This window comes from Phragmites australis, chromosome 20 (genome assembly GCF_958298935.1).
Source record: "Phragmites australis chromosome 20, lpPhrAust1.1, whole genome shotgun sequence".
In the NCBI taxonomy this organism is placed as follows: Eukaryota; Viridiplantae; Streptophyta; class Magnoliopsida; order Poales; family Poaceae; genus Phragmites; species Phragmites australis.
Window position 1 is genome coordinate 7,676,054 of NC_084940.1, and position 25,452 is coordinate 7,701,505.

The window sequence follows — 25,452 nt, forward strand, 5'->3', positions numbered from 1 at the left end:
CCCATAGGAGTCTTCATTGAGAAACTCCTTGAACCATCTGTCCTGACAGTTCGACGAACGGATGCTGCATAACCCGACCAGCAGTCTAGTTAAGTTAGTGAGGTAGAACCCGCAGACACGGATGCTACACTACTCGAACGCGACCTGACTTGGATGACTCCGTACCAAGCCTATCTCGAAGGTCAAGCCATCCCTGATGATGATGTGTCTGTAGATAAAGTTGCTTGTAAGTTCAAGCTTTATGCTTTGGTAAACGACAAGCTCTACTGAAAAGGGAGTAACATAATCTTGATGAAGTGCATCACTCAGGAACAGGGCAACAAAATATTGCTCGATATCCATGGAGGCACATGTGGTAATCATGCGTCTTACTACACCTTGGTCAGAAAAGCTTTCCGCCAAGGATTCTATTGGCCGACTGTCCTTCATGATGCTTCTGAGCTGGTCAAAAAGTGCGAGAGCTGCCAATTTTTTGGAAGGCATACCACTAGACCAGCCCAAGCTCTGCAAATAATTCCTCTTTCTTGGCCTTTCTCCCTCTAGGGCTTGGATATCTTGGGACCGTTCCCAAGGGCCCAAGGTGGTTACAAGTTCCTATTCGTGGCAATCGACATGTTCACCAAGTGGATAGAGGTTGAACCCGTAGGAAAAATAACCGCTGAAGCGGCCAAGATATTCATGAGGAGCATAATTACTCGATTTGGTATTCCGCATCGGATAATTACAGATAACGTTAGCCAATTCATAAGCGGGACTTTTACTGCGTTTGTGAAGAATTTGGTATCAAAACCTGTTTCGCCTCAGTAGCTCACCCACAAAGTAATGGTCAAGTTGAGTGTGCTAATGGTATAGTCTTGTAGGGTATCAAAACTCGGGTCTTCGACAGACTAAAAGTTTATTTGAAACGCTAGGTGAAAGAGCTTCCCTCGATATTATGGGATGTTTGTACTTTGATCAATAGGGCCACTGATGAAACTCTGTTCTTCTTAGTCTATGGGGCAGAAGCAGCGCTCCCGACTGAATTACAGTTCGAATCACCTCGAGTAGAAAGTTACTCAGAAGAAGGGCAAGAGCAATTATGAGCGGATGATATAAATTTACTCGAAGATATCGAGATCGAGCATCTATTCGAGCAGCCAAGTATCAACAAGTGTTGCGTAGATATCATAGCCAGAAAATCTAGTTCAAGAAACTCGCTGCTGGCGATCTTATCCTACAAAAGGTGCAAAAACAGGCTCAACACTATAAGTTATCACCTAAGTGGGAAGGACCCTACATGGTAGTCGGAGTCACTCGACCTGGATCCGTGCAACTATCTACTCCAAACGGCGAAATACTCAAACACTTATGGAACATTGATCAGCTCCGAAAGTTCCATTCATAGAAAAGGTAAGTCACAGGTAGGTCGATTATATTAGCTACTTGATTACATTTTTTTTCTTCTAACCCGTGTGGCTAGTGCAAAGTTGACGGAAAGGGTTCGCTTAGCCCTTGCAAATAGTGAAGATCGACCACCTCCAAGAGTTCAGAAGCATGTAGACCCATATCTACCTTCAACAGAGTCAAGGAACCTTCTATACTCCTCCCTAGGATGGCAGATGATGGCCCCAGGAATCGGCTGTCAGCCAGCATAAGTACCAGGAAAAGCGGTCGAAGCGAAGACCCTGCTGGAGCTGCTGGTCGACGCCGATGATGCCGAGTGATCTATTGCATGGGGCGGAGGTGATCTGGCAGTTGTTGGCAGAGATGACGACCGCACTCTTTTCCCCGCCAAAGATTTTGGGACTTCAACGCCAAACACCTCGTCGGCGGCATGGTCGATGATCTTGTTGAGATCATCACCATCTGTGTTCTCCTCTTGTTCATCATGCAACTCAAGTCACGTTTGATCATATATTTTTTTTGGATAACTATTGCATGGAGCTAATTAACTATCTATGTCATGTGACTATCTAACTAATATATCTTGATGGATTATTGTTTTCCTAAAGTTGATATTCTAGGTTAGTCGGTTGCAACATTGCCACATAGCAATATCACAATTAATCTTTTGTATAACTATATTCTCCCAATGAACACTCTTTAGAAATATCAAACTCTAGATATTTCTTACACAAATTCTTGCAATATTGCGGATATTCTAAGTTAAGCATGCGCTGCTTTTTAAGTTTTTTGTTTAAGTCTAAAAAATATGTGGCATATTAAATTTCATTGTTATACACGATTCTAGAAAATAAGGTAAATCTGTTGAGCACTAAAAAATAATTGACTTACAATAGAAATAGTGCTGATAGCTTTTATGTTTTGTAACATAGCTATCAACACTATGGCTCAGTATAACTCCCAGCCTCACAAAGTCAAGGCTTGAATCGGCTCACAATCTGTCTTCGAGCCTCACCTGAGAAATTTAGAATTTTGTCACTCTAAAAAGTAGACTTCGCACTTTTGCCACTTCGAAAATTAGTTCATAGAATTACTATTCAAAATATTGTCTCTCTGATTTCCTTGCCATTATGCAATTTTAATTTGATTTTATTTTCTTTTATCATCTCAACCCTCTTGAGAGTACTATTTTACCCTTTAAGGTCGAACCAACTGGCTAGACCAAGCATCCGAGGGGTGCTGGAGTCCGCCTGGGCAGACAAAAAATGGAGGTAGCTCCCCTCCTGCCAGCTAGGGCTTCTTTCCAGAGTTTTTTTTTTTTTTTATTTTTTTTCGAGTTTAAATTTAAATAAATAGATTCCCGGTGAAAAGATTTGCAAAAGTAGGCGCACACCGCCCTCTCAGAGGGCGGGTACGGGTGCTAACCGTCCCTTGAGAGGGCGGTAGGCCTTCCCGCCCGGTGCCCACAGCCTACCGCCCCCTCAGAGGACGGGTAGAGGTCCTTACTGCCCTCTAAGGGGGCAGTAAGGGCTCCTCCCGCCGGCCGCCCCGCGCGCGGCCCCCTGCGCCCTGAGTCTATAAAAACCCCGAAAATTGGAGAAAAAACCATAAAATTAAGAAAAAAAGAAAAGTTGAGAAGAGAGAGGAGAAGAGAGGAGAGGAGAGGGGAGGAAGAGAGATCGGCGAAGCCCTGCTGCATTTGGGCTGCGGATTTGGAAAAAAAATTCAGGTCAATCTTTTTATCCTTTTTATTGTTGTTAATTAGTGCAGTAGTAGTATATGACATAGATTTTAGATATTTAGATCTAGGGTTTAGAAAATTGTAAAATTTAGTTAGAAAATTGCACGATAATAGTTGAATATAGAATATTATTTTTAGTATATTATTTTCAATTTGTTACCTGTAGTATATTATTTGTAGTATATTATTTTCAGTATGTTGTTTGTAGTATATAGTTTATAGTATATTACTTGTACATGCGGACGTATGAGTCAACAGTAGATGATAATTTACGAACCTAGGGTAGCATTTAAAAACTATTTTATCCGATAATCAGAAATATAGTTTGTTGTCTTAACATGTGTTATGTTTGCGGGTGTTTCCAGGAATGGGAGATAAATTAATTTTTCAGATATATTATGGTGAGGGTGAAATTATGTACGATCCCAACGGTGTAGATCTCTCTGAATTTTGTCATGTTATGAAGGGGCTTAGTAAGGCTAATGAGAGGACTATTGTGGGGGTGTGCAAATGGCTCATGCGGTTTTTCCAACTGGATCCGCAGCAATATGAGCTGAAGTTGAGAGGTGTTCTGAGCCGTGCTAGTCATGGATACTTTGGTGAGCTTGTTCCCATCGAAGCCACATCAACTTGGAGGCAGTATGTAGATATATGCTGTGAACGTGGCATGTCGCTTGTTTTATTAGCTGCGGCGTACCTGAAAGATCAAAATGAGGTGAACTCTGAAGAAGCAGTAGCAGGACCAAGTGAGGCAGTGGAAGATGAGTCAGAGGCGGCTAATGTAGGGTCCAGAGAGGAGGTTGGTGATGTTCCAGACCTGCAGCCGATGGGTGTAGCTGATGAAGGGGAGCACATCCCTAGCATCATTGAAGATATGGATTTGGAGGATGAAGAGTTGGAGGAAGGCCTTGCCGAGGGGGATTCTTCTGATGAGGAGGGTAATGCTGCAGTTCCTGCAGAGTGGTGGGATCAAGAATTTTCGAAGTTGGTGGTTAGCGAGGCTGACCAGACACCGTGGCCATACCATGAGAATGAGGTGTCACAGGGTGCTATGTACCCTACAAAAGAGGCAGTTATTGATGCTGTGAAATTCTGGTCGTTGTCTCTTCGTAGGCAATTCAAGGTTGTTAAATCAAGTAAAAGAGAGTACGATGTGAAGTGCTTGGTTCCTGAGTGCCCTTGGCGGGTGCACGCATTTAGAGGGAAATGGGCAGACTACTGGCAATGCTCAATAGTTAAGGAACATAATTGTCATATTGAGGTAATAGAGTTCGCCCATCGGAACCTGTCTTCTGCTTTCATTGCAAATGTTATGTATGGAGAGATTGTGGACAACCTAAGGTATGAGCCACGATCAATAATCCGTGCTATTGAGCAAAGGTTCCAGTACACAATAAATTATGCGAAGGCATGGAGGGCGAAACAAAAGGCTATTGAGATTAGGTTCGGTACATATGAAGATTCGTATCACAATCTACCTCGTCAATTAACCACAATTTGTGCAAGAAATCCAGGCAGCTACTATGATATCAAGCATTACCCCTCTACTGATGTGGAGTACATCGGAAAAAGAGTGTTGCAGCGTGCTTTCTTTGCATTCGGTGCAACTATCAAAGCATTTAGATATTGCCGACCCATCATATGCCTAGATGGAACATTCCTAACTGGGAAGTACAAAGGGCAGATATTGTCTGTAATAGGTGTCGACGGTAACAACCAAGTGCTGCCACTAGGGTTTGCGTTCGTGGAGAGTGAGAATGGGGACAGCTGGTATTGGTTCCTAGAGCGGGTGAAGCATGCAATTGTTCTTGACTGACCAGATGTGTGTCTCATTCATGATAGACATGCAGGATTGTTGCAGGCTTTGCTGGATATGCAACACGGTAGCGTGCGACGGGGTGTACTAGTACAGTGGCCAGATCTCAAAAGCAGGTGGTGCATGCGCCATATGGGTGCGAACTTCTACAGACAGTTTAAAAACAAAGAGTTAATGAAACTCTTCAAGAAGTTGTGCAATCAGAACCAGCAACGTAAGTTCAATGCATTATGGGCAAGACTTGATGAACTGACTCTTAAACAAACTGCGGAGGCCGCACCTAACCGTGAGGAACCAATAGCTCTCGGCCGGCTCCCAACCGATACTCCGCAGATTGTACGGAGATCTGGCTCATCTATTAGGAGCTTTTCACAGTGGATACGCAATGAGCCCAATGAAAAATGGGCTCTGCTGTACGACAATGGTGGTGCCAGGTATGGAGTAATAACTACAAACCTTGCAGAGGTTTATAACTGGGTCATGCGAGGAATGAGGTCCCTACCACTAGTTGGAATTGTGGAAGGCATTTTGCATGGCACCTGCAAGTACTTCATTAATCGGTTTGCAGCTGCTAAGGTTGTAATGGAGGACAATCGTATGCTTTATGGGCGGATGCTATGTGAGTACATGGAGAAGGCAAATAGGAAGGCCCACATGCATCGCGCAAATCAAGAGGGCACAGCAGAGCACAGGTTCAGTGTCCTGTGTCGGGATAAGTGTCGGAGGGGGGTAGACATGAGCGGCATATTCAAGAGTGTGTGCTAAGGAGTGGGACATGCATATGTAGTTGTCAGAAGCCATAATTACTCCACAAACCTTGTACACATGTCATAGCTGCGTGCGCGGAGCACCATATGCTTCCAAGGCAATATGTGTCACAATATTTCATGAAAGATCAAGTACTGAACACCTGGAACTAGGAGCTGTATGGTTACGGCATTGTTGACACTTTTACAAGTAACCCAGGGCCTTCAAGAATATATGTACCTGATTTGGGAAGATGAAGAACGCACCGGGCCGAAGACAATCTCGGCGGATTCGTAACGATATGGATGAATCCGAGGCTGGCCCTAGGATTAAGCGATGCAGTCAGTGCAATGAAGTAGGTCACACTTACAAATATTGTCCCAAAAGTGCAGGCGGTGATGCACCTGTTGTCTAGGTCAGCTAGTTTTGTACCATTTTAATATGTGTTAATTTCGCGTACGGTTAATTTGCATTCAAAGTATGTTGTTCTTGTATTTATTTCTCAATGTATTAATGTACATGTCTTTCAAATGCAGAGATGGCTCAGCCTTCGATCCTGGAGCTTTTGGACCCTGCCGTGGACAAGAAGCATCGCAGCTTCTTATCCGCCGAGCACCAGACGGAGCTAGAAGTGTTTCGCCCACGAGGCCCCGGAGAGCTGCTGACGGTAGACGAGCGCTGGACCCACAGGTACTTAGAAAAGCTGATGGTGTTACATATCATTTCGCTGCTGTTGTTACATATTATTGATGTACTGCAATACTTATAGGTTGGGAGCGGCCGGACTCCTACCGCTTTGCCGGTTGGTCGAGGCCCGATCGACGGAGAACCCTGAGGTTGCGGCCCGTCGTTTCTACTTCGATCGGTTGCTGATAGCAGCACTGGTCGACCGTTGGAGGCCGGAGACACATACGTTCCACCTACCGTGCGGAGAGATGACCCCGACCCTGCAGGACGTCTCCTACCTCTTAGGCCTTCCTTGCGCGAGAGCTGCGGTTGGGGTGATCGATATGCAGGCTGACTGGATGAACGACATGCATCAGCAATTTGGGCCGGTGGAGCGAAAGGCGAATGCACCCCCGTACGTGCCTGAGTTCTTAGCCGATGCACGAGGGCCAACGAAGAAGTGGATCCTACAGTTCCAGGTATGGTAACATGTAACCTATCGATTTCTAACAAATTATGTCGTAATGATTATTTCTGACACCAGTCATATATGCAGCCGGCGTATATCCACCCACAAGCCAACGCATACGCGATCTCGAGACATTTGGAGGCCTACCTCCTTTGGTTGTTTGGGTGGGTGATGTTCACTAGTGGCCAAGGCCACCTGGTTACGAGGACCCTTGTGCCGTACGCCCAGTCGATAGCGGACGCGCATGCAGAGGATGTACCGCAGTTCAGCTGGGCATCAGTTGTTCTTGCTGCAACGTATCGAGCGCTCTACGACGCATGCATGAAGAAGGAGGCGCTAGCCACTTTTGCCGGGTGTCCACTTCTTCTTCAGCTATGGTCGTACGAGCATTTCGCCATAGGTAGGCCGGTGGTGGATCACTCCCCGTACCCAGAGGAGTGGTACGGCGAGATGGAAGAGGACGCGCTGACAATGGCCTCGCTGTGGCGTCGTCGACGGGTACGTAATTTACATTAACAGTTTCGTTCGTACTATGTTACTCTCTAAATATCTGTATTGATGTTTGTCACTCAGCCACACTGGGTCCACGAGCAGCCTCGCAGCGCGTACGAGCATTTTCGTACCCAGTTTGACAGGCTACGTCCTAACGATGTGGTATGGGAGCCATACAACGCTCGGTCCGTTCATACACGTGCAGGGTCGGGATTGTCACCCTTGTGCACCCGTGACGAGGAGTACTGGCTCACCAAGGCGCCCCTTGTCTTCGACATCTACATCAAAGAGTACTCACCGCAGCGCGTCATGCGGCAGTTTGGCCGTCACCAGGCATTCCCGCTAGTCCCCATCCGTACAGTCCCCTTGCACGTCCACAGGTACATTTGATAAATTTTAGTTTGAGCAACCTTCGTTTCAGTTTGCCTTACATTTACCGTGGTTTCAATGCAGGTACATGCGGAAAGGCCAACCAGCTGGCCACCTCTGGGCGGACCGCTTGGCCCCTTACGTGGCAACATGGGCCCAAGCGCTACAGGACGTCGTTGATGAGGCGCGTCCCCACACCGAGGGAAACTTTAGGGAGTACCTACAGTGGTACGTACCTCGTACGCGGACTCATGTCACCTACACCCCTGATGATGTCCGGGGCCACGTCGCATCGACAACGGAGACATACCTGGTGCATTGGGACGAGGACGCCGCTTTAGCAGTAAGTCATTTTTTGAAGTCCGTACTACATATTGAATGAACATAACCGTATACTTTAATTGTTCACTATTGTTCGTATCCGCAGACAGATATCATTTATAATGTAAATAGGGATGCAGCTGCTGCCATGGATCTCGTCCGGCAAAGGCATCACCTAAGTGCGTCGGATGTTGCGAGCTTCATTAGACGGGTTTTCGACAAGATGACGCGCGCCCTGAAACTCACCTCCTGCCGATCTACCACAGATGTAGCAGGGCCGCCTCCCAGGACGAGTGGTGTACACGCCGAGTCGTCTCGGCCGTCAGACGTGCACCGACGTTCTTCAGTGTCGGCACCCACACGACCCCTTCTATCACGTCTTGGAGGGTCCGAGCAACATGGTACGAATTATACTTTTGAAAATTATTGATCAATATCCTTTACTTATTGTTATTAAACATTCATTAGGTCCGTCTGCACAAGTCTCGACGCAGCCTCGCAGATTGAGCCCTGTACGTCCACAGTCAGGTACTCCGGGAACCCTTCTTCCTAATTTCTAGTACTTTCAGCAAAATAAGTTACAACTGTGCTCAGATTACTTTGGTGACGAGGCCGGTCCATCTTCGGCAGCCCCACACCCTACCCCCCCCCCCCCGCAACGTACTATGGCACGTTAGCGTGGCCTTCTTCTGCTGCACCGTCGTACCACGCAGGTACAATTATACATTTTTTACTACTACTTTCAATACCATATTGTTCGTATCTAACGTGATTATTTGTTCACAGGCCCCTCCAGCCAGTACACATGGACGCCTGCCGAGCCTTCACAGTCCTCCTACCCTAGTTAGGAGGATGAGACTGGCCCCGACACCGCATACGACATCGTCCGTGACTTCTTCGAGGGCACACCTGACTACGACGTCCTTCAGCGGTCCCAGGTTTCCAGTGCACCGCTTCGGACCCAGCCCACGCACGACGAGCCCTCGACACCGGTGGTCCCTACTAGGCCTACCAGACACGTCGGCCCACCTGACCCCCTCACCTACTCCAGGGGTCACGTGAGGGTTAACCAGCGACATCGGGACCACGATGGGGCGCACGGACGACGGCAACGAGGGAGGCATGAGTAGCATTTTACATTTTTTGTAACTAACATATGCGTATTCGCTTCGTGATGTGCTCATATGTATTAAGACACGTTCACTTTGTATGGTTGACTTAGTATTTCGTAAATGCATTTCATATTCAAACACGTTCAATGAACAAGTGACCACACCACTAAACTTTAACCATGACTTGACAACACATGCCTCCTGCCGCAGGCTTTAAACAAGATGTGACAACACTACCCAGCTTTTTCAAATCAGTAAATGACAACACGGGTACCAATAAACGTGGAATCTCTAACCATGGGCAACGACAAAACTGTCACATTCTTCAAGATGGAATCCGATGCTCCTCCCGCAAGCTACGCCCATGCCCTAATTCCTTTCTTTAAAAACGAATCCAATGCTCCTGCCTCCCCCAACTATAAGTAGCCAAACCTCCTTACGGATAAGCATCGCTCATTTCTCATATCTCTCAAGTGCAATGTCTTCCTCAGCTCCATCGAGCCCACCAAAGAAACATTGGGGGACTACCGTACCTGAAGGTCTCAAACCACCAATGTGCTTCTGTGGTGACCTTTGTAAGCTCCGCGAGTCGCAGGACATCTCATACACCTATGGACTACGCTTCTTCATGTGTGCCAACTACGAGTATGACAAGCCTCGCAATGCAACAACTGGTTATCGATCGGTACGGTAACAGATGTCCGCCTCATCTCTTCCGATTACGCACCCTCTTTTACTAACCGCTCATCTTGTTCCATTTGTTCAGTCCCCTCCACCGCTCTGTGATTTTATTCAGTGGCTCGACAATGAGCAAAATGACTCACAGAAGCTGTGGGTCGACATGAACATGAGGTGGAGAAGGGAAGCGTACGCACGTCGGGAGTACGAGCAACAGCAAGAGGAACTTCGTCTCAAGAGGGAGGAAGAAGAGCGCATGAGGAAGGCGGCGCACGACTGTACCGTGGCTCAGGCTCGAGAGGCTGAGAGGGAACGGAAGCGGGAGAGAGCCCGCCGTGCTAAGGCGGCAGGTCTCGATGCCCTCCGAAAGGGAAAGTATCCTAGATGCACGCAGTAGAGAGTACCTAATGTAACCCGACATACTTTCCTTCCCTAAGGCATGTTATGATTAGGATCGGCGCACTAATAAGGTCTTAGTGCGAACCGTACATGCCACCTTTGTTTCCTCATCGTGTCGTCGCGGTTACAGTGTATTGTAATGTTTTCACCATGTGTTCAATACTATATTTGTCCTCGTTCGCACCCCATACCCACGTAAAATGCTGCAACTACTAATTACTGATTTTTTCCTCCCGTTATTACATAACCTACTCCAAATTTAATTTCTTAATTTCCTTACACCCCTTCTTTTTTTTTCGGGCAAATTGCATCCATACCATCACTTTGAAGCCCATTTTCATCCATACCATCACCCGTGTCCATGACAAACGGGCCCGGACCCATGTGTTAGTGGCACGGGGTGGTGGTATGGATAAAAATTGCTTGCAGAGTGATGGTATAGATGCAATTTTCGGTTTTTTTTCTTCAATTACAAAAATAATACATTTTTATAGGATAAAATAGAAAAAAAATTAATTTTACATGAAAAAAGCCCCTAACCGCCCTCTGAGAGGGCGGCTAGGGGCTAACCGCCCCCCAGGGCCTAACCGCCCTTGAGAGGGCAGTTAGCCCCTCTTGCCGCCCTCTGAGGGGGCGGTTAGGCCTACCGCTCTCTTAGGGGGCGGTTAGCACCCGTACCCGCCCTCTGCGAGGGCTGCAGCCCTCTGAGAGAGCGGTGGGCGCCTACTTTTACAAATCTTTTCGCCGGGAATCTATTTATTTAAATTTAAACTCGAAAAAATATAAAAATAAAAATAAAAACCTTCTTTCCACGGTGCGCATCCCTCGTTCGAACCCATTGACGTTGGCCCATATAAGTGCACGGACAATAAACGGAGCGGTCTGCGAAGGTTGGTAGAGGCCCACGTACGTGAGTCAGCCTTTGAAGGTTTCTGGACTCCTTTTTAATAGTTTTTTTAAAGATGCTTTTTATTAGTTAGGTCACCTCTCTCAAGGACACCCATGTGGGTCTTTATTGGGCCGTTTCAACAAATATTACGAGGACATTATGAAATGTTATTCAAATATGAGTAAATTTGTAAAACTACAGTACAATCATCAAAACTATACTATTAGAAAGCTACTTCGCGGAACTACAATTTTTCTATCCTTTTGTATCATAAAATTACACGTACTTTACAAAAACTATCAGAAAACTACACTTTCATGTGACCTTATCGAAGACTACACCATTTTTGTTCAACGGTATCACAGAGCTACACTCCCGTTTCACGGATCCATTCTGACGGTTAGACCCCGGCCACTAAACGATACGAAGAAGTGCCATGTGGAAGCGTAAAGGTAGATTTTGGCAGTGCGACAATTTTGTCTCACAAACTACTCCTAGGCACACCTTCACCAAGTCCAGGTCGACTTGTTTACGTGTATTGCCGATTCTCGTGTGGCAAGGGATGCCACGTCAGCGAATGAACTTTGTCACACGTCACTGAGTATGCCAGGTGGGGCCTAACCATCAGAATGGATATGTGAAACAGGAGTGTAGTTTTGCGATACCGTTGGGCAAAAATAGTGTAGTTCTTCGATGTGGTCATATGAAAGTGTAGCTTTTTTTATAGTTTTTGCAAAATATATATAGTTTTATGATACAAAAGGACAGAAAAAAATGTAGTTATATGAAATAGCTTTCTAAAAATGTAGTTTTATGATAGTTTTGTCGATCATGGTTTAGTTTTATGAAATTTATTGTTCAAATATATACTATAATTCTCTAAAAAAAGATATACCATGAAAAACACAAATGACTAATTTTTTTTAAAGCATTATACCAAAAATAATGAACTTTATGTAGGAACAATTCAAAGTGTTCCTAAAAAAAACTATTGAAAGCAAACCACAACAAGCATTTTAAATGTATTATGAGAACATTTTAAAGATATGAAAGGAACAATCAAGTTATACTACGGGAATAATGCAATAGTAGAACAGGAACAATTGTAAATATATCATAGGAGCAACTCAAAAGATATTACATGAACAATCATATTCTATTATGGGAATAATAAAATAGTAGCACGGGAACAAATCAAAACATATCATGGAACATCTGAAAAATATATTAGCCAACAATCAAACTCCACTATGGGAATAATGCAATTTTCCCATAGAAAAACTTAAAAGATATACCATGAAAATATCTCAATAATACTAAAAAAATAAAAATGTAAGAATTTTTGATGAAAAAAATTTAACTACAAACTAATCAAATAAGAAAAAATACTAAGGAAGAAATAAGGAAGAAAGAAGAAAGAAATACGATCAGAATAGAAAAAGGAAAGGGAAAAAAAAAAGAACGAGTGGGCTAAGCTCCTAAGCATCCTGTTATCGGGCCCAGTACTAAGAAGAAGAAAAAGTTCAGCCCACCAGTGACATAAATGGGCCGAGACGGAGGATGCGCCTGGGCTGATTCGAGGGTGGGCGGCGGCCGGCTCGCGTCCGCGTGGGCGGACCCGAAGATTGGCGCCGAGCCAATCTCCTCCGTCCTCTCCCCTCCCGTGTCCGGCGCCGAGCGGCCAAGCCAGTCTCCTCCATCGTCCGTCCTCCCCCCCCCCCCCCCCCCCCGGTGTGCTTCTCAGCCGCCTGCCCCGCTCCTCTCCGCCCCCGTGCGCCGCCTGCCCCGCTCCTCTCCGCCCAACTTACGGGTTGTTGGTAAGAAACCCTAACTATATGCACTTTTCCCCCGTTCTTCTAAGACTTATTTGCTTCTATAGTCAATCAAATCCAAAATTTTCCAAAAGGAAAAAAAAATGGGTGTCCGACTAAGGTAAATGACTTCACTCTAATTTCCCTGAGATGTTTAACACTTGAGCTATGTGTTGGAGGGGCCATGGCCCCCTCTGGCCTGTGCAAAGCTCCGCCACTGCCGGCTACTGCGTAAGGCCACTTGGGGAAGGTTGGTGTGGTTCTCTATGTGTTTGTTTTTCATGCTGTTGTTTGGTGCATGATTAATTGATTCTGTCTATTTCCATCACTGTGTGCTTGTTAGACCAAAACTCTTTCGTGGTAAGTAATTTGGTATGTTAGCTCCGCCGGTACCTTGCTTATGTTCGCTTGCTTGCTCACTTTTCTGCTCTGCTCTAAATCGGGGTAAGTACCGGTTTACCAGTTTGTTGCGCATTTGGCATGCTACTATGCGCCTGCTGTGCTAGTTCAAGAGCAAACTATTGTGGGGAATTTTTCTTTCTAAAGAAGGGAGCTAAATGGTACTGGTTTACAGCATGTATCATAACAAGTATTGGGATCTGCCTATGGAAGCTTAAATCCCACAAGAGTACATGGGTGTACACCATAACACATCCTGCATTTGCACCCTATTTGGCCTATTTTCATGTTTGTTGTTTTGTGAAAGCGTATCTTCTGCTAAAGTTGAGTCAAAAGAAGAGCTAAGAAAGTAGTACATCATCTCAATTGCTTTATACTGTTCATTGTTCAGTTAGCATTCAACGGGCTAAAAATGCATCTCTACATTTTAGAAATAAGCCCACCATAAACTTGTGGAGAATTATCCTTTAGATACTAGGCTACCCTTTTTATACTCTAGGCTCTGCATAAGGTTCTCCATATATTTTAAAAATCAAAGGCAAACCTGCATAACAAAATTAAATAATGCATCTGCTAACCTTTCACTATTGTAGATCCGTTGAAATGCGCGTGGTTTATTCTATTTGTTTGGTAATATTGTTCAGCATTTTCCTTCTTTTTTTTTTGTGTGTGTTTGGGGTGGGGTGAGAAGAGAAACTTCATTGCTTCAGTAGTTCTGCTGGTTCAAACATATCGACTGCTGGTTGAGTATTGGTTGATATTGGGGGTCAGAGTAAAAGCGCTACCTTGCTGAGAACCATTGGGTACTAGCTTGAAACTACTACTAGGTTCTGGTTGAAATACTCAATTACTCATGATTTGGGTTCTCTTCCACTCCAGGTTTGGAAGATGCCGAGAAAGAAGCAAGGCTGTGAAAGCACAGGAGGAGGAGGGGAAAAAGCAAGCACACGTAAAAAGCAGAAGACTTCATCAGCAGATTCTCCGCCTGTACGGGATGGTTAGTTTTATCTTGGCCTGTGTCATCCTTATACTTGTATATGACATCCGTTGCTAATCATTCAACATTTTCCACCCTATTGCACCAGACCTCTCGCGCGATTTACGCAAGTTTTTCCTTCCCCGTGGCTATCCTATGCCATCTGGGCTTGCTGGTAAGTCCCTCTTTATCTGGATATGTTCCCAGAGATTTATTCTAGCACTTCTGTTTGTCATATTGTTATCTTTCTTTGAATAGTGGGCATGCACTTGACGAATACTTTTGAAGAATGTTTTGAAAACTTGGATGGCTGCAGTGAAGAACACGCTAAAATTAAATTAGTTGCTTCAAGGATGTCTCAGTCAGTTGTCTCCCTTGCTTCATTTAAGGGTAATAATACAATTTCCTTGTTACGGGAATTCCATATTTTTGTAAGTTGACCAATAATCACTATTTAAGTGCTCGTCTTATGTAGGGAGAGTGAGGCTTTTTACGTGCACAGGCACAATTATAGGACACATGGCATCCAAAATGAGCATTCTAACTTCCGCTAGCTTGGTTACATGCCACAAAGATGGAACGAAGATGGTTGATAAATTGAAGGTTAGTTCTGCTAGTCAGACTCATTCTCCCATTGCTTGTTTATGATTTTTTGCTTCGTGAGGTGATATAACTGTCACATGGTTGCAGATTATGGTGCGCCTTCCCAATGGCAAGTTAGTTAAAGGGAAGTTATGGAATTATGATTTCAACTACAATATTGCTGTTGTGAGGACCAAGTTTTTCCCGGAACTTCCTGCAGTCCACGTTCATAATGAAGTGCAATTTAATTTTGAATTCTCTCAAGCTAATCTTTTAGCGATTGGACGCTGCTTTGAATCTGGAGAACTGATGGCTACAAGTGGGACTCTGCTGTACAAAACTAGCAGACTTGACTGCCAAGAACTCATGGTCTCTACTTGTAAGATCACAAAGGTACGTCCCTAGTCTCATATTTCATCCCTAGGTGGAACCATTAACAAGGTAGAACTTGCAATATGACTAGATTAGGATGTGTTTGGCTTGAATTAGGTCTATGCATCATGTATACACACGGAACTGTGTTCATACTTCATACCATGGTACACATGGATTATTTAACACAAAACTTGTTCACTACCCCTTTTATTTTTGTGCTAGGCTGGGATTGGTGGTCCCCTTGTTGGTTCTGGTGGAAACTTTGTTGGCATGAACTTTTATGCTAAGGATGAAACTCCTTTCTTACCAATCAGTATACTTCAGAAATGTTTCAAGCACTTTGAGATATTTGGGTACGTTTTCAAGTTCTTGTGTATATACCTGTGGTATGCTTCACTTGCAATCGCATGCTGTCTGCATAATGTTGGCTTGTGAGTAGATTAGGCCAGGACTCTTAGAATGGAAAGGATGATGCGTTGGTGACATGTTTAGCGGAATCTTAGTTCTTAGATTGCTAAGTCTATTGATTGAGTGACCCAGAGAAGTCAAAACTAGCATGCTTAATGAGTTGTCAACTTTTGATTAAAGAACTTTGGAGCACCTCCTTTTTCTCTTCAAAAAAAGGTTCTCATAAAAGTGAAAGAATCTTAACGGTGGAATTCCTCTGAGTGCACCAATTTTATAATTAAACAGAATACAAAATAGGTTCTCTTTGGCAGTTGATTTATTTTTGAATGATGAACTCTTAAAGATCATTTTTGCCCATAGTTATTAAAACTAGACCGATGGTTTAACTGGAAAACTCAGAACCAAAAGCTGGACCAGTCCGGTTTACATGTGAGACGACCGCACATGCAGTCAGGACGCCCTGGATCAGCTAACCAGTGGTTATATGACAATTGACTGGCTCTCATTAGACTGCCCTCATTGAATCAATAACCACCCAGTTTACTGTCCCACCAATGTTTGTAACGTGGAACTTCTACAAAAGCTATCTTTTGAGAGCATGCAAACAACATATTCCTATTATCTTCTTAAAAAACAACACTCAGTGGTCTGGTGGACCACTGATTTGACCAGTAAACCTGTAAACTGGATGGTCGGCTAGGTTCATGACTGGTCTGGTTTCAGTATGTATGGTTCTGCCTACTACTCCACTGGGATCATGAATTTGTCCTGCAATTTCCTTTTTTGCCTTGCTGGTTATCTTTTCAACATATGTGAGCTCCTTAGTTTCTTTTCGACTGTCCAGAACCATTTCAATATTGTCTTATTGTTTGAAGACAGTATTCCTAGTTGGTTGCTTATGGTGCCTACCTTCTGTACCAATAGGCTTATAGTTTATCTCCCAAACTTCAAATCTGCAAAGAAAGTGAAGTTAAAACTTTCATACCGGCGAACTGGACTAAGCTTCTTGGTGCTTTTGGTGCATATGCTGGTATCCAAACCCAGCATGACTTTGAGGCATGCCTGAAAGCTTTGCGATTTTTCCCTCTGAAATACACTTAATTTATTGAATACAAGAAATGCTTCCTGTGTAAGTTAATGTTGTAATAGCTACCATGCGGTGTTTGGATAGGCAAGTAACTGAGATGAATGTGATAGGCACTACACACAAAATATGTACTGCACCTCAATAGTAATTATATGCTGCACATGATTTCAGCAGTCTGCAAATTCTTCCATTTATCTTAATTGCACATGATTTACATGAGTTAGAAGTATACTGGGGTACAAAATTTAAATAGCTCCACAGATTTTTGCAGCTCTGCAAACAAATGTGTCATCTATGAATATACCAACTCACAGAGCAAATGCTCCCAGCTTTTCAATTAAAAATTGGAACATGAATTCAAACTCATTGATGGTCTAGTTTTTTTTCTTCATATCCAACAATTCTCAAGGAGATGGCTCCATGTCCTTACAAGAAGTTCATTAACAGTAAATTAATGAGCATAGACTGAACCATGATGTCAAAGCTAAAGAACACATATAGTTGATGAGCTTAGACTGCAACTCCTGAGCTGAGACCAACATGCTATCCTGCAATATAGGCATATCACGTACTCATTATGTTACCCCAAACAAGCAATCTTGGAACTGAAATATTCAAGCTTGAGCAAATGCAAAGCAGATGGAAAAGACTGCGCAACTTGCATGTAGTCAATTAAGTTCCAAGCTTACTAACTTCTTGAACCACAAATTGTGGAGTCTTTTGGTTTATAGCCCAGAAAGATCACTCGATTCATTGCATCCTTGAAAACATCAGAGGCAAGGATCTTGATCTCATCTGGCACATCATCCATAGCATGTAACACTTCTAAGCATCTTGATATTGATTTTTTCCCTTCCTTTTTAGTTTGTTCTTTGACGCTAGCTTGTTCTCTTTTGAAACTCAGATATGGCGCCATAGTTTCTTCAATGTGCAGCGCTGATTTTGTACCATTACTTTTATTGGGTCTTCCTTTATTTCAGCAGTCCCAGATCTTGAAGTAGTATGCTCATCAATTCGCTGTTCATCTGCATCATTATCTGAAACATTAATTGATTCAGCACGGTTATCTAGTAGCAGTTCAGTTTCAAACCTTGCCTTCCAATGTCATCATTCTCCAAATCTCGCTGTTCAAAGCCATCCATCATTTGATAGGAATACCTTTTTCCTGTCCTTGATACTGTACAAGCTCACTCTCCATATCTGGCCTCCCAAGTCATCCATTCTTGATGGGGAATTCAGTCCTCCACTTAAGTCTACAAGATGCTGAGCTGCTACATTTATTCCTGCTTTATGTGGATTGTTTTGTACTGATATCTGAATGTGCCTTGTTCATGCTTCCAACTTCATTGCTTGTATTTGTAACATTATGAAGTTTACTGGAAGTGAAGCAATGCTTTCCTTCTGCAAATTGTCTTGTTAAGACATCAAGCCAGCCTCAAACAGAACAACATCTCTCAAAACCATTTCAAAATATGTATACTTATCTTCATACAAGACGTCCAGCAACTCAAATAACGGGAAGCTCTTATTTTCATACCTTCTTAGCTTTGAATCCTCCTACAAATTTATTGAGTTCTCGAAATTACTTGTGAAATATCCAATTCCTGAGCCACCAGAAACTAGCTGTCCAACCCACTGGCAGCAAGCATAGCTTCACTCCCCTTAATTGTACTGAGCTGGTCTGTTCTCTGGGAGTCTGGGTGACAGTGTCCAAAACTTGTATTGTTAGTTGTGGTCCTGGGTTGATTTGTGTAAAGCTGCTAGCCGGCAGAAAATACCTGTTTGGATGTTTGACCTATGCAATTTTGCATTGTTTTAATTGGCTATCTGATTTAATTATTAGTAAATGTATCTCAAACGGACCAATCTACACATTCTAATTATGTGCCTAATTGTGTGGTATATGCAGGAGAGTTGTACAACCATGGATTGGCTTGAGGATTGGATCCCTTCAGGGTGAAAAATTGAGTATCCGTGAAGAAATACATGATAGCTTCCCCTGTGCAAATGGCATTTATGTGAAAATGGTGAATATACATTGCATGTATTTGATTTTGTCCAGTCTTCTCCATCTTTCTATGGCTATGCCATTTTCTTTGTGCATTTGCTCTCTGCTCATAAGATGATTGTTGGAACCAGGGGTCAATTTCTGAGACATGAACAGTTACAGATGATCCTGGTCAGTGGTCAGGAGTGGGTTTACAAAAATAGGCCAGATTTGAATATTTACTTTTGATTGATATTTTTTAAATCTAAACCCATATCACTAGGAAAAAGACATTAGAAGATCAAAACTGCCAGGAATCATCACCAGAGATTTGGAACAAGAAGTTTAGATAAATATAATATACTCGGTTACTTTATTTCCCAAAACCTGCAATGTTGTTTCTTTTTCCATCCTCCAAATCTAGGTAAACCCATGGTCCATAGGAGCTTTTTGGCAAGGAGAATAGGTTAGGATCAAGTAGTCTGGAACTCTGTATCTTTGTTCCTACAGCATGTCTAAAATCTAGGAACTTGGAAAGCTGGGCCTGGAATATGCTTAAGTGCAAATTGAGATCTGTTGATGGTGAATAACAGGCACACATGCATTGAGGCCTTAGGAAGGGGAAATGTGCGTGATTGGGTTTGGAAGGGCCTTGCCTTCTTAGATGGTACCTGTGCTTCGCAGCCGGCTAGGGCTTGAGAGACCTGCAAGGAGGAGCTGTGGTTACCTCTGGCCACGGCAGGAAGCTGTAGCAAGGGGCAGGGAAGAACAGAGAGCAGCAGGGGGTCTCGGCAGAAATAGATCAGAACAGAGAGGCCTGCCGAGAGGAATATAGAGGGGGGGGGGGGAGAGAGAGAGAGAGAGAGAGAGAGAGAGAGAGAGGAATAATCTCTTTATTGATTCCTGCAGCCAGGGGGGCAACTCCTATATATAGCTGGCTGTGGATCACCTCCCAGCCGGCCCTGCAAGATTCTCTCTTATCTCTCACAGCACCCCCCCCCCTCCCCGCCACCACCATTGCCTCCTCGTGATCCTCCCAAGCAGTCGCAACTGCGGGGTAGAGACGGCGCAGGGGTGCGGACGAGGGCGGGGCTGGAGGACAAAAGCGGCGGCTGGAGGCCCCTGTCCTTAACTCTGCCAAATTTGCTGCGCTGACGCCCCCCTTCTCGTCGGATCTGCAGCACTGTCGTGCCATGGGTTTGGCTCCGCATGACGGCACACCGGCGGGGCGGCATCCCAGCGGCGACCTGGACCTGCGATCCGGGTCGTTCGATCCGAGGTTGTGGATCGTGCCGTCGACCCCGACCCCTGTGACTATGCTTATGACAATGAACAACCATTTTTAACTTTTCCTTTTGGCATCCATGTAAGGCACGATCATCTTTGCAAATCCTTTATCTCAACTGAGTAGTTATATTTAAGTGAAGTATTTAAACATTTGCAAGTATTTATGAAAAACCAATCTGGTTTCATGCCTGTTAGGTCATTCATGGTAGAGATTTTCTTGATAAGGCAACTTGTGGAGAGATATAAGGAACAAAAGGACTGACACATAGTATTCATTGACTTGGAGAAAGCTTATGACAAAATACTAAGAAATTTCATGTGATGGGCCTTGGAGAAACACAAAGTCCCAACAGAGTACATCACCCTCATCAAGGATATGTGCAATAATGTTGTGACAAATATTCAGACGATGACTTTTCGATTAAAATAGGACTACACCAAAGGTCAGCTTTGATCCTTTATTTATTTGCTTTGGTGATGGATAAGGTCACAGTGGACATACAAGGAGATATCCCTTGGTGTATGCTCTTTGCTGACAATGTGGTGCTAGTTGACGAGAGTAGGATGGGGGTTAATAGGAAACTGGAGTTGTGGAGACAAAATTTAGAATCTAAAGATCTTAGACTTAGTAGGACTAAAACCGAGTATATAAGGTGTGATTGCAATGCTACTTGGCATGAGGAGGAAGGTATTAGTCTCAGAGGAGAGGTGATTCCTAAGGACACCTTTTGATATTTGGGTGATGCTATAGAAGGATGGTGATATCTATAAAGATGTTGGTCATAGAATCAAAGTCGGATGGATGAAATGACGTCAAGCTTCCAGCATCCTATGTGATAAGAGGGTGTCATAAAAGCTAAAAGGTAAGTTTTATAGGACGCCGGTTCGACCCGCGATGTTTTATAGTGTAGAATGTTGGCCAACTAAAAGGCGACATGTCTAACAAAAGGATAGTAGGGATGTGTATGTTGCGATGGATTTGTTGTCATACAAGAAAGGATTGTATCCGAAATGATGACATACGTGATAGGGTAGGGGTGGCACCAATAGAAAAGCTTGTCCAACATCGATTGAGATGGTTTGAACATATCCAACGGAGGCCTCCAGAGGAACTGGTGCATAGTGGAATACTATGACGCAGTGATAATATAAAGAGAGGTAGGGGTCGAACAAACCTGACATGGGAGGAGTCTGTAAAAGAGACTTGAAGGATTGGAATACTTCTGTTGGAAAATATTTTCCTGATATTGAAACTATGGCGTGAGATGGCAGGTTGATTCTGCCATTACGCTGATATAGTTATTATGGCTGTTTATGGCAGATTGATTCTGCCATTATTCGTGCCCATTATGAGCAGATTGTTAGCTGCCTTTCTTAGCTAGATTGATTCTGCTGTAATTAGGTGTAATTACCTACCTAACCTGTACATTCCTGTACTATATATATATATGCCTAGAGAATCAATGGAAAGATTCATCCGTGGAATTCTTCCAATTCCTTTCTTCTTTCACTTTCCATGGATAGGAGCGCATGGAACGTGCTACAACCATGACTTTGGTTATTGGTCTCTTTAAATCATTATTATTATTACTATAGTTACTATTACTACTACTTTTTTCCTTCTTTTTTTTTTTTCCTTTTTGCCATTACATTTTTTGTTGGATCTTGTTGAGTTTCATCTCTAGCCTACCCAACTTGCTTGGGACTAAAAGGCTTTGTTGTTGTTGTATTTAAACATTTGCAAGTATGGTTTATTTGAACTTTGTAATTTTGTTTGAACACAAATCAGGTATCTATGTGAGCTTCAGTTCCTTGGCAGAAGTTACGATATATCAATCTTCTTTAGTGCGAACAAAAATAGGGCACTAGCAGCAATGTTGTAAAAAATGAGCGACTCTTTTGGGATTAAATACTGGCATAGTTATGAGTTTTATATTCTTTATTAAAAAGATCCTCACAATTTGCTTATCCCGACAATTTGCTTGATAGGTTTCTGATGGATCCCCAGCAGCAGATTCTGGTATTAAAGCTGGTGATCTTATTTTGAAGCTGGATGGAGTTGCTTTGTTCAATGCACAAGAGGTTCTATTTATATTAAAAAGTTTGTTTTGAGGAAATTCTATCTGTCTTAAAATCATATTGCAAACCAGGCTTGCACTTATTTGTGGTTTTGTTACTGGTGAGTTGGGCCTAAACAATTGCATTTTCTATTGAGCAAAATATGTAAGCCTGATTCAACCAGTGTAGGTTCTGATGCTGGTTCTGGAACTTATTCCATACTACAACGACATCCTCACTATTGCTAATTTTTAAGATGGACCCTTATTCGTTGAGAAAAGGATATATGTTTTTTTTAAGTGAAATCTAAAAGAACATGCACCCACTTATTAACATTTGTTATGCATGCATAAGAAGTTGTCTAGAATTAGTGAGAAATACCATGTACTCATGTCAAGATGTGCCAAATGCTCACTTGGATGTTCCAACTGTCTACTTTATATTCTGCAAATACGTTGGATTGTTTGTAGTGGAAAGATAAAGTTGAGATTAGTATGCACCTTGGACTCAGTTGTTATTCTTAGGTAAAAATACTTGTATGGACCAAAAAACGTTGGGTTCTGCGGGGTAAATCCATTCGAAAAGGCATTATTTTAGCGGAGGGAGCACATAATGCAAATGCCACTCTTAAGTTATTCTTTCTCATATGTGCGCCGGTGAATAATATGTTGCTGTTAAATCTCAACCCATGTTTTTTTTGTGCATGCATTGTACTGATAATCATCCTATTCATTTATTTTTCTCATATAAAATCTAACAACGTTATTTTGTCTGAATTACTTAGTATTTTTAACAATAGATGTGCAAAATAGCTTCCTATGGGTTTGAGTATTTGCTATCAGTTTTGTTTTTGTTTGCGCAGTTCAGTTTAACTTGTTCTTTTTTCTGATGGTGTTAAAAAGCTATGGTTATTTCCTAGTGTTATGACACAATGCTTTCCGAATGGGTTTAAAAGCTATAATTAATACTAGCATCATGCTAGTACATGCTTATTTGCATCATTTCTTGCTGTGAAAGCAAAAGAAGTGAGAATATGGGTAGTTAAATTCTATACTTTGTGCGCTATGTCAAAAAAAGATGGACATATTCATCAAGGCTTATCTTTTGTGTTATCTTTTTATTCTTTTTGTGTACAAGACACATATGAACATAGTTCTACACTTATACATGTTTTGACATGTACGTGTACAATTTTTTAGATTTTTTTTGAAGCGTACAAGTGCACAAAGCACAACATAGGGTTAGATGAACTTAACTTTGGAAAAATTGGAATGATTCTTTTTTTTTTTTTTGAAATGTAAGTGAGTGAGAATGACTCAAAATATACATGTCATGATGCGAGTAATCTAAAGCACAAATTGCTATTGTAGAGTTTGCTCACTTATTTAAATAAATTTCAAATGTGCTGTATCGGCACAGTTCAATTTAACACTAATTTTGCCTAAGATCATGGTGCAATGCTTTCAAAATTGTGTCAAAAGCTACGGTTGATACCTAGCCATCTTGACATTACTTGTTTGCGCCATTGCACGCCATAAAGATTTTAAAAAAAAATAAAGGTGGAGTAACAATAACTCGAAACCGTACAGTTCAGAATGTCAATAACTCAAAGCATGATTTGCTAATCTTTTACAGGGAGTTTATAAATATTCTTTCTTTGGAACAAATAAATGTCCTAAATTTGGTGGGATGTGTTTGGTAGTGTCAAATTTGCGCGCTATATTTTGTAATATCAACACAAGCATACTGTGTGTTGTGTGGGTGTAGAATCAGTCAAACATAGATCTTGGATAGTATGGCACATTTTGACTTTTTTATGGTGCTCGATGGATTAATTTGTTCCTGCCAGTTCTATGAGTTGATTTTGGACAAGACAGAGAGTGCTTTGGGACATGGTGAAGGAATGGTCTTTGAGGTTAGTTGCAACGCTCGTGTTATGGAGTTGCGATGCTTCAAAATTCATGCATTAATTATCCTTTATATCACACTGTTGCATTCGGAAATAGGTTTATGTCCTAAGGCCAAGTAACGGTTTTGAGTTCTGTGCAACTATCAATACAGAAGAGATCGGCATGATTAAGCAAAACAGGTTCTTCCTAAAACCAGAACTAGTTCATTGAATTTTGTGTGTGAATGTTTTCATCATGTTTGTCAAATCACAGATGGCCAGTACCTGAGGCGGAGTGGGTATATCCAAATCCAAGCATGGATGACGACGACGATCTTACTTTTGCGCCAGATATTCCTGTGTCTTACAGAGTTGAGCCTGTCTCTGAATTTTGTGAGAATCTTGTTGTCCTCCTGCTTCTCCTTTTTACACAAATTGCAAGGTCTTTTAACTCAGGATCATGTTTTCATCTTGTTGTCCAATAGAAAGCACATTTTTGGGGTAAGTTTAAAGCACATAGGTTGCATTCAACCTTGGTAAGAAAGGCCCAATCATACCACGACCTGGCTCTGCAGAGGGGGGGAGGGGGGGGGGGGCGTACCTGTTACCTGTTGAAAACCCTTCATGCAACAAACCGCTGTTACTCATGAACCTGGACAATTTGGTTACTGCATCTTGTTAGGCTCATTGAACACAAGTTCTAAACTGAAGGAAAACCCGGATACATTTACATCTTCCTTGGAATATAAGATGCTCCCAACTTTCTTAATATATTAATCCTTCCCATGTTTTTTTTGGATATGCTATCGCTTTTTTTCAGACGTGAAACGCCCTAGTGGGTTTGTACCAGACTTGGAAGACTAATGAGGAGCAGTATTGTGTACGGTTATTAAAGGCACACTGTGAGACTCTTGGAGTTGGAGGATTCCATGTTACTGCTCCTTAACAGAAAGTCTGTTGTCTGTTTCATATTAGTTAGAAAAAGTATGTGTGCTATTGATTATGTCAGTCTCTGCCAGAACTTGGATTTGAACTGTAAGTTCATGCAAAGGTAGGTTTTTCTTGGAAGATGTTATGCATGGCTTTACTAATTTTATGTAGTTTATCATTACGGAACATGCTAGCATGAGATTGGTTTATGTATGTTGCGCAACTATGGTTGTCTTGCGGACTTTAGTTGATCAACTCCTTACTTTGGACATACAAGATCAGTGCAATAGAAATGTAGTCTCGGTGCCTCCACTTTGACGTAGGTATGAGTAGCTTGTATGCCATGCAATGATCTTGCCCGTGTCAATTGTATCTTGGGTGTTACTATTTTCAAGTGTTTGAAACCAACTTATGTTTCAATGACCATCCAAGGTCCATGTATCAACATAAACCACAGAACCCATAAGTTGTTGGGTGGTGATCTAGGAGTGGTGATTAAATATTAAGTTAGTTCCAATCAGTTGAAAAATAGCAAAACTGCTGTATTTGTTGGGTATTGATCCAAGGACCCGAGTGATTAAA

General features: G+C 42.7%; 1 protein-coding gene across 5 annotated transcripts; it reads left to right on the top strand.

Moving 5' to 3' along the window:
• The first annotated feature begins 12,724 nt into the window (after positions 1-12,724).
• On the top strand, positions 12,725-25,121 carry LOC133901572 (putative protease Do-like 14). Of its 5 annotated transcripts, none has more exons than XM_062342937.1 (13): positions 12,725-12,899; positions 14,172-14,289; positions 14,378-14,443; positions 14,527-14,658; positions 14,744-14,871; positions 14,959-15,243; positions 15,448-15,578; positions 18,630-18,747; positions 21,984-22,076; positions 23,902-23,967; positions 24,059-24,141; positions 24,215-24,333; positions 24,426-24,754. In XM_062342937.1, coding segments are annotated over exons 2-13 (1,332 nt in total). In that variant the 5' UTR covers positions 12,725-12,899; positions 14,172-14,180; the 3' UTR covers positions 24,428-24,754. The 5 variants fall into 5 exon arrangements, with proteins under 5 accessions (XP_062198921.1, XP_062198917.1, XP_062198920.1 ...); XM_062342936.1 differs by lacking the exon at positions 24,426-24,754 and adding an exon at positions 24,761-25,121 and having other exon boundaries at positions 12,727-12,899; XM_062342933.1 differs by having other exon boundaries at positions 12,726-12,899; positions 24,215-24,754.
• Positions 25,122-25,452: the final 331 nt, after the last annotated feature.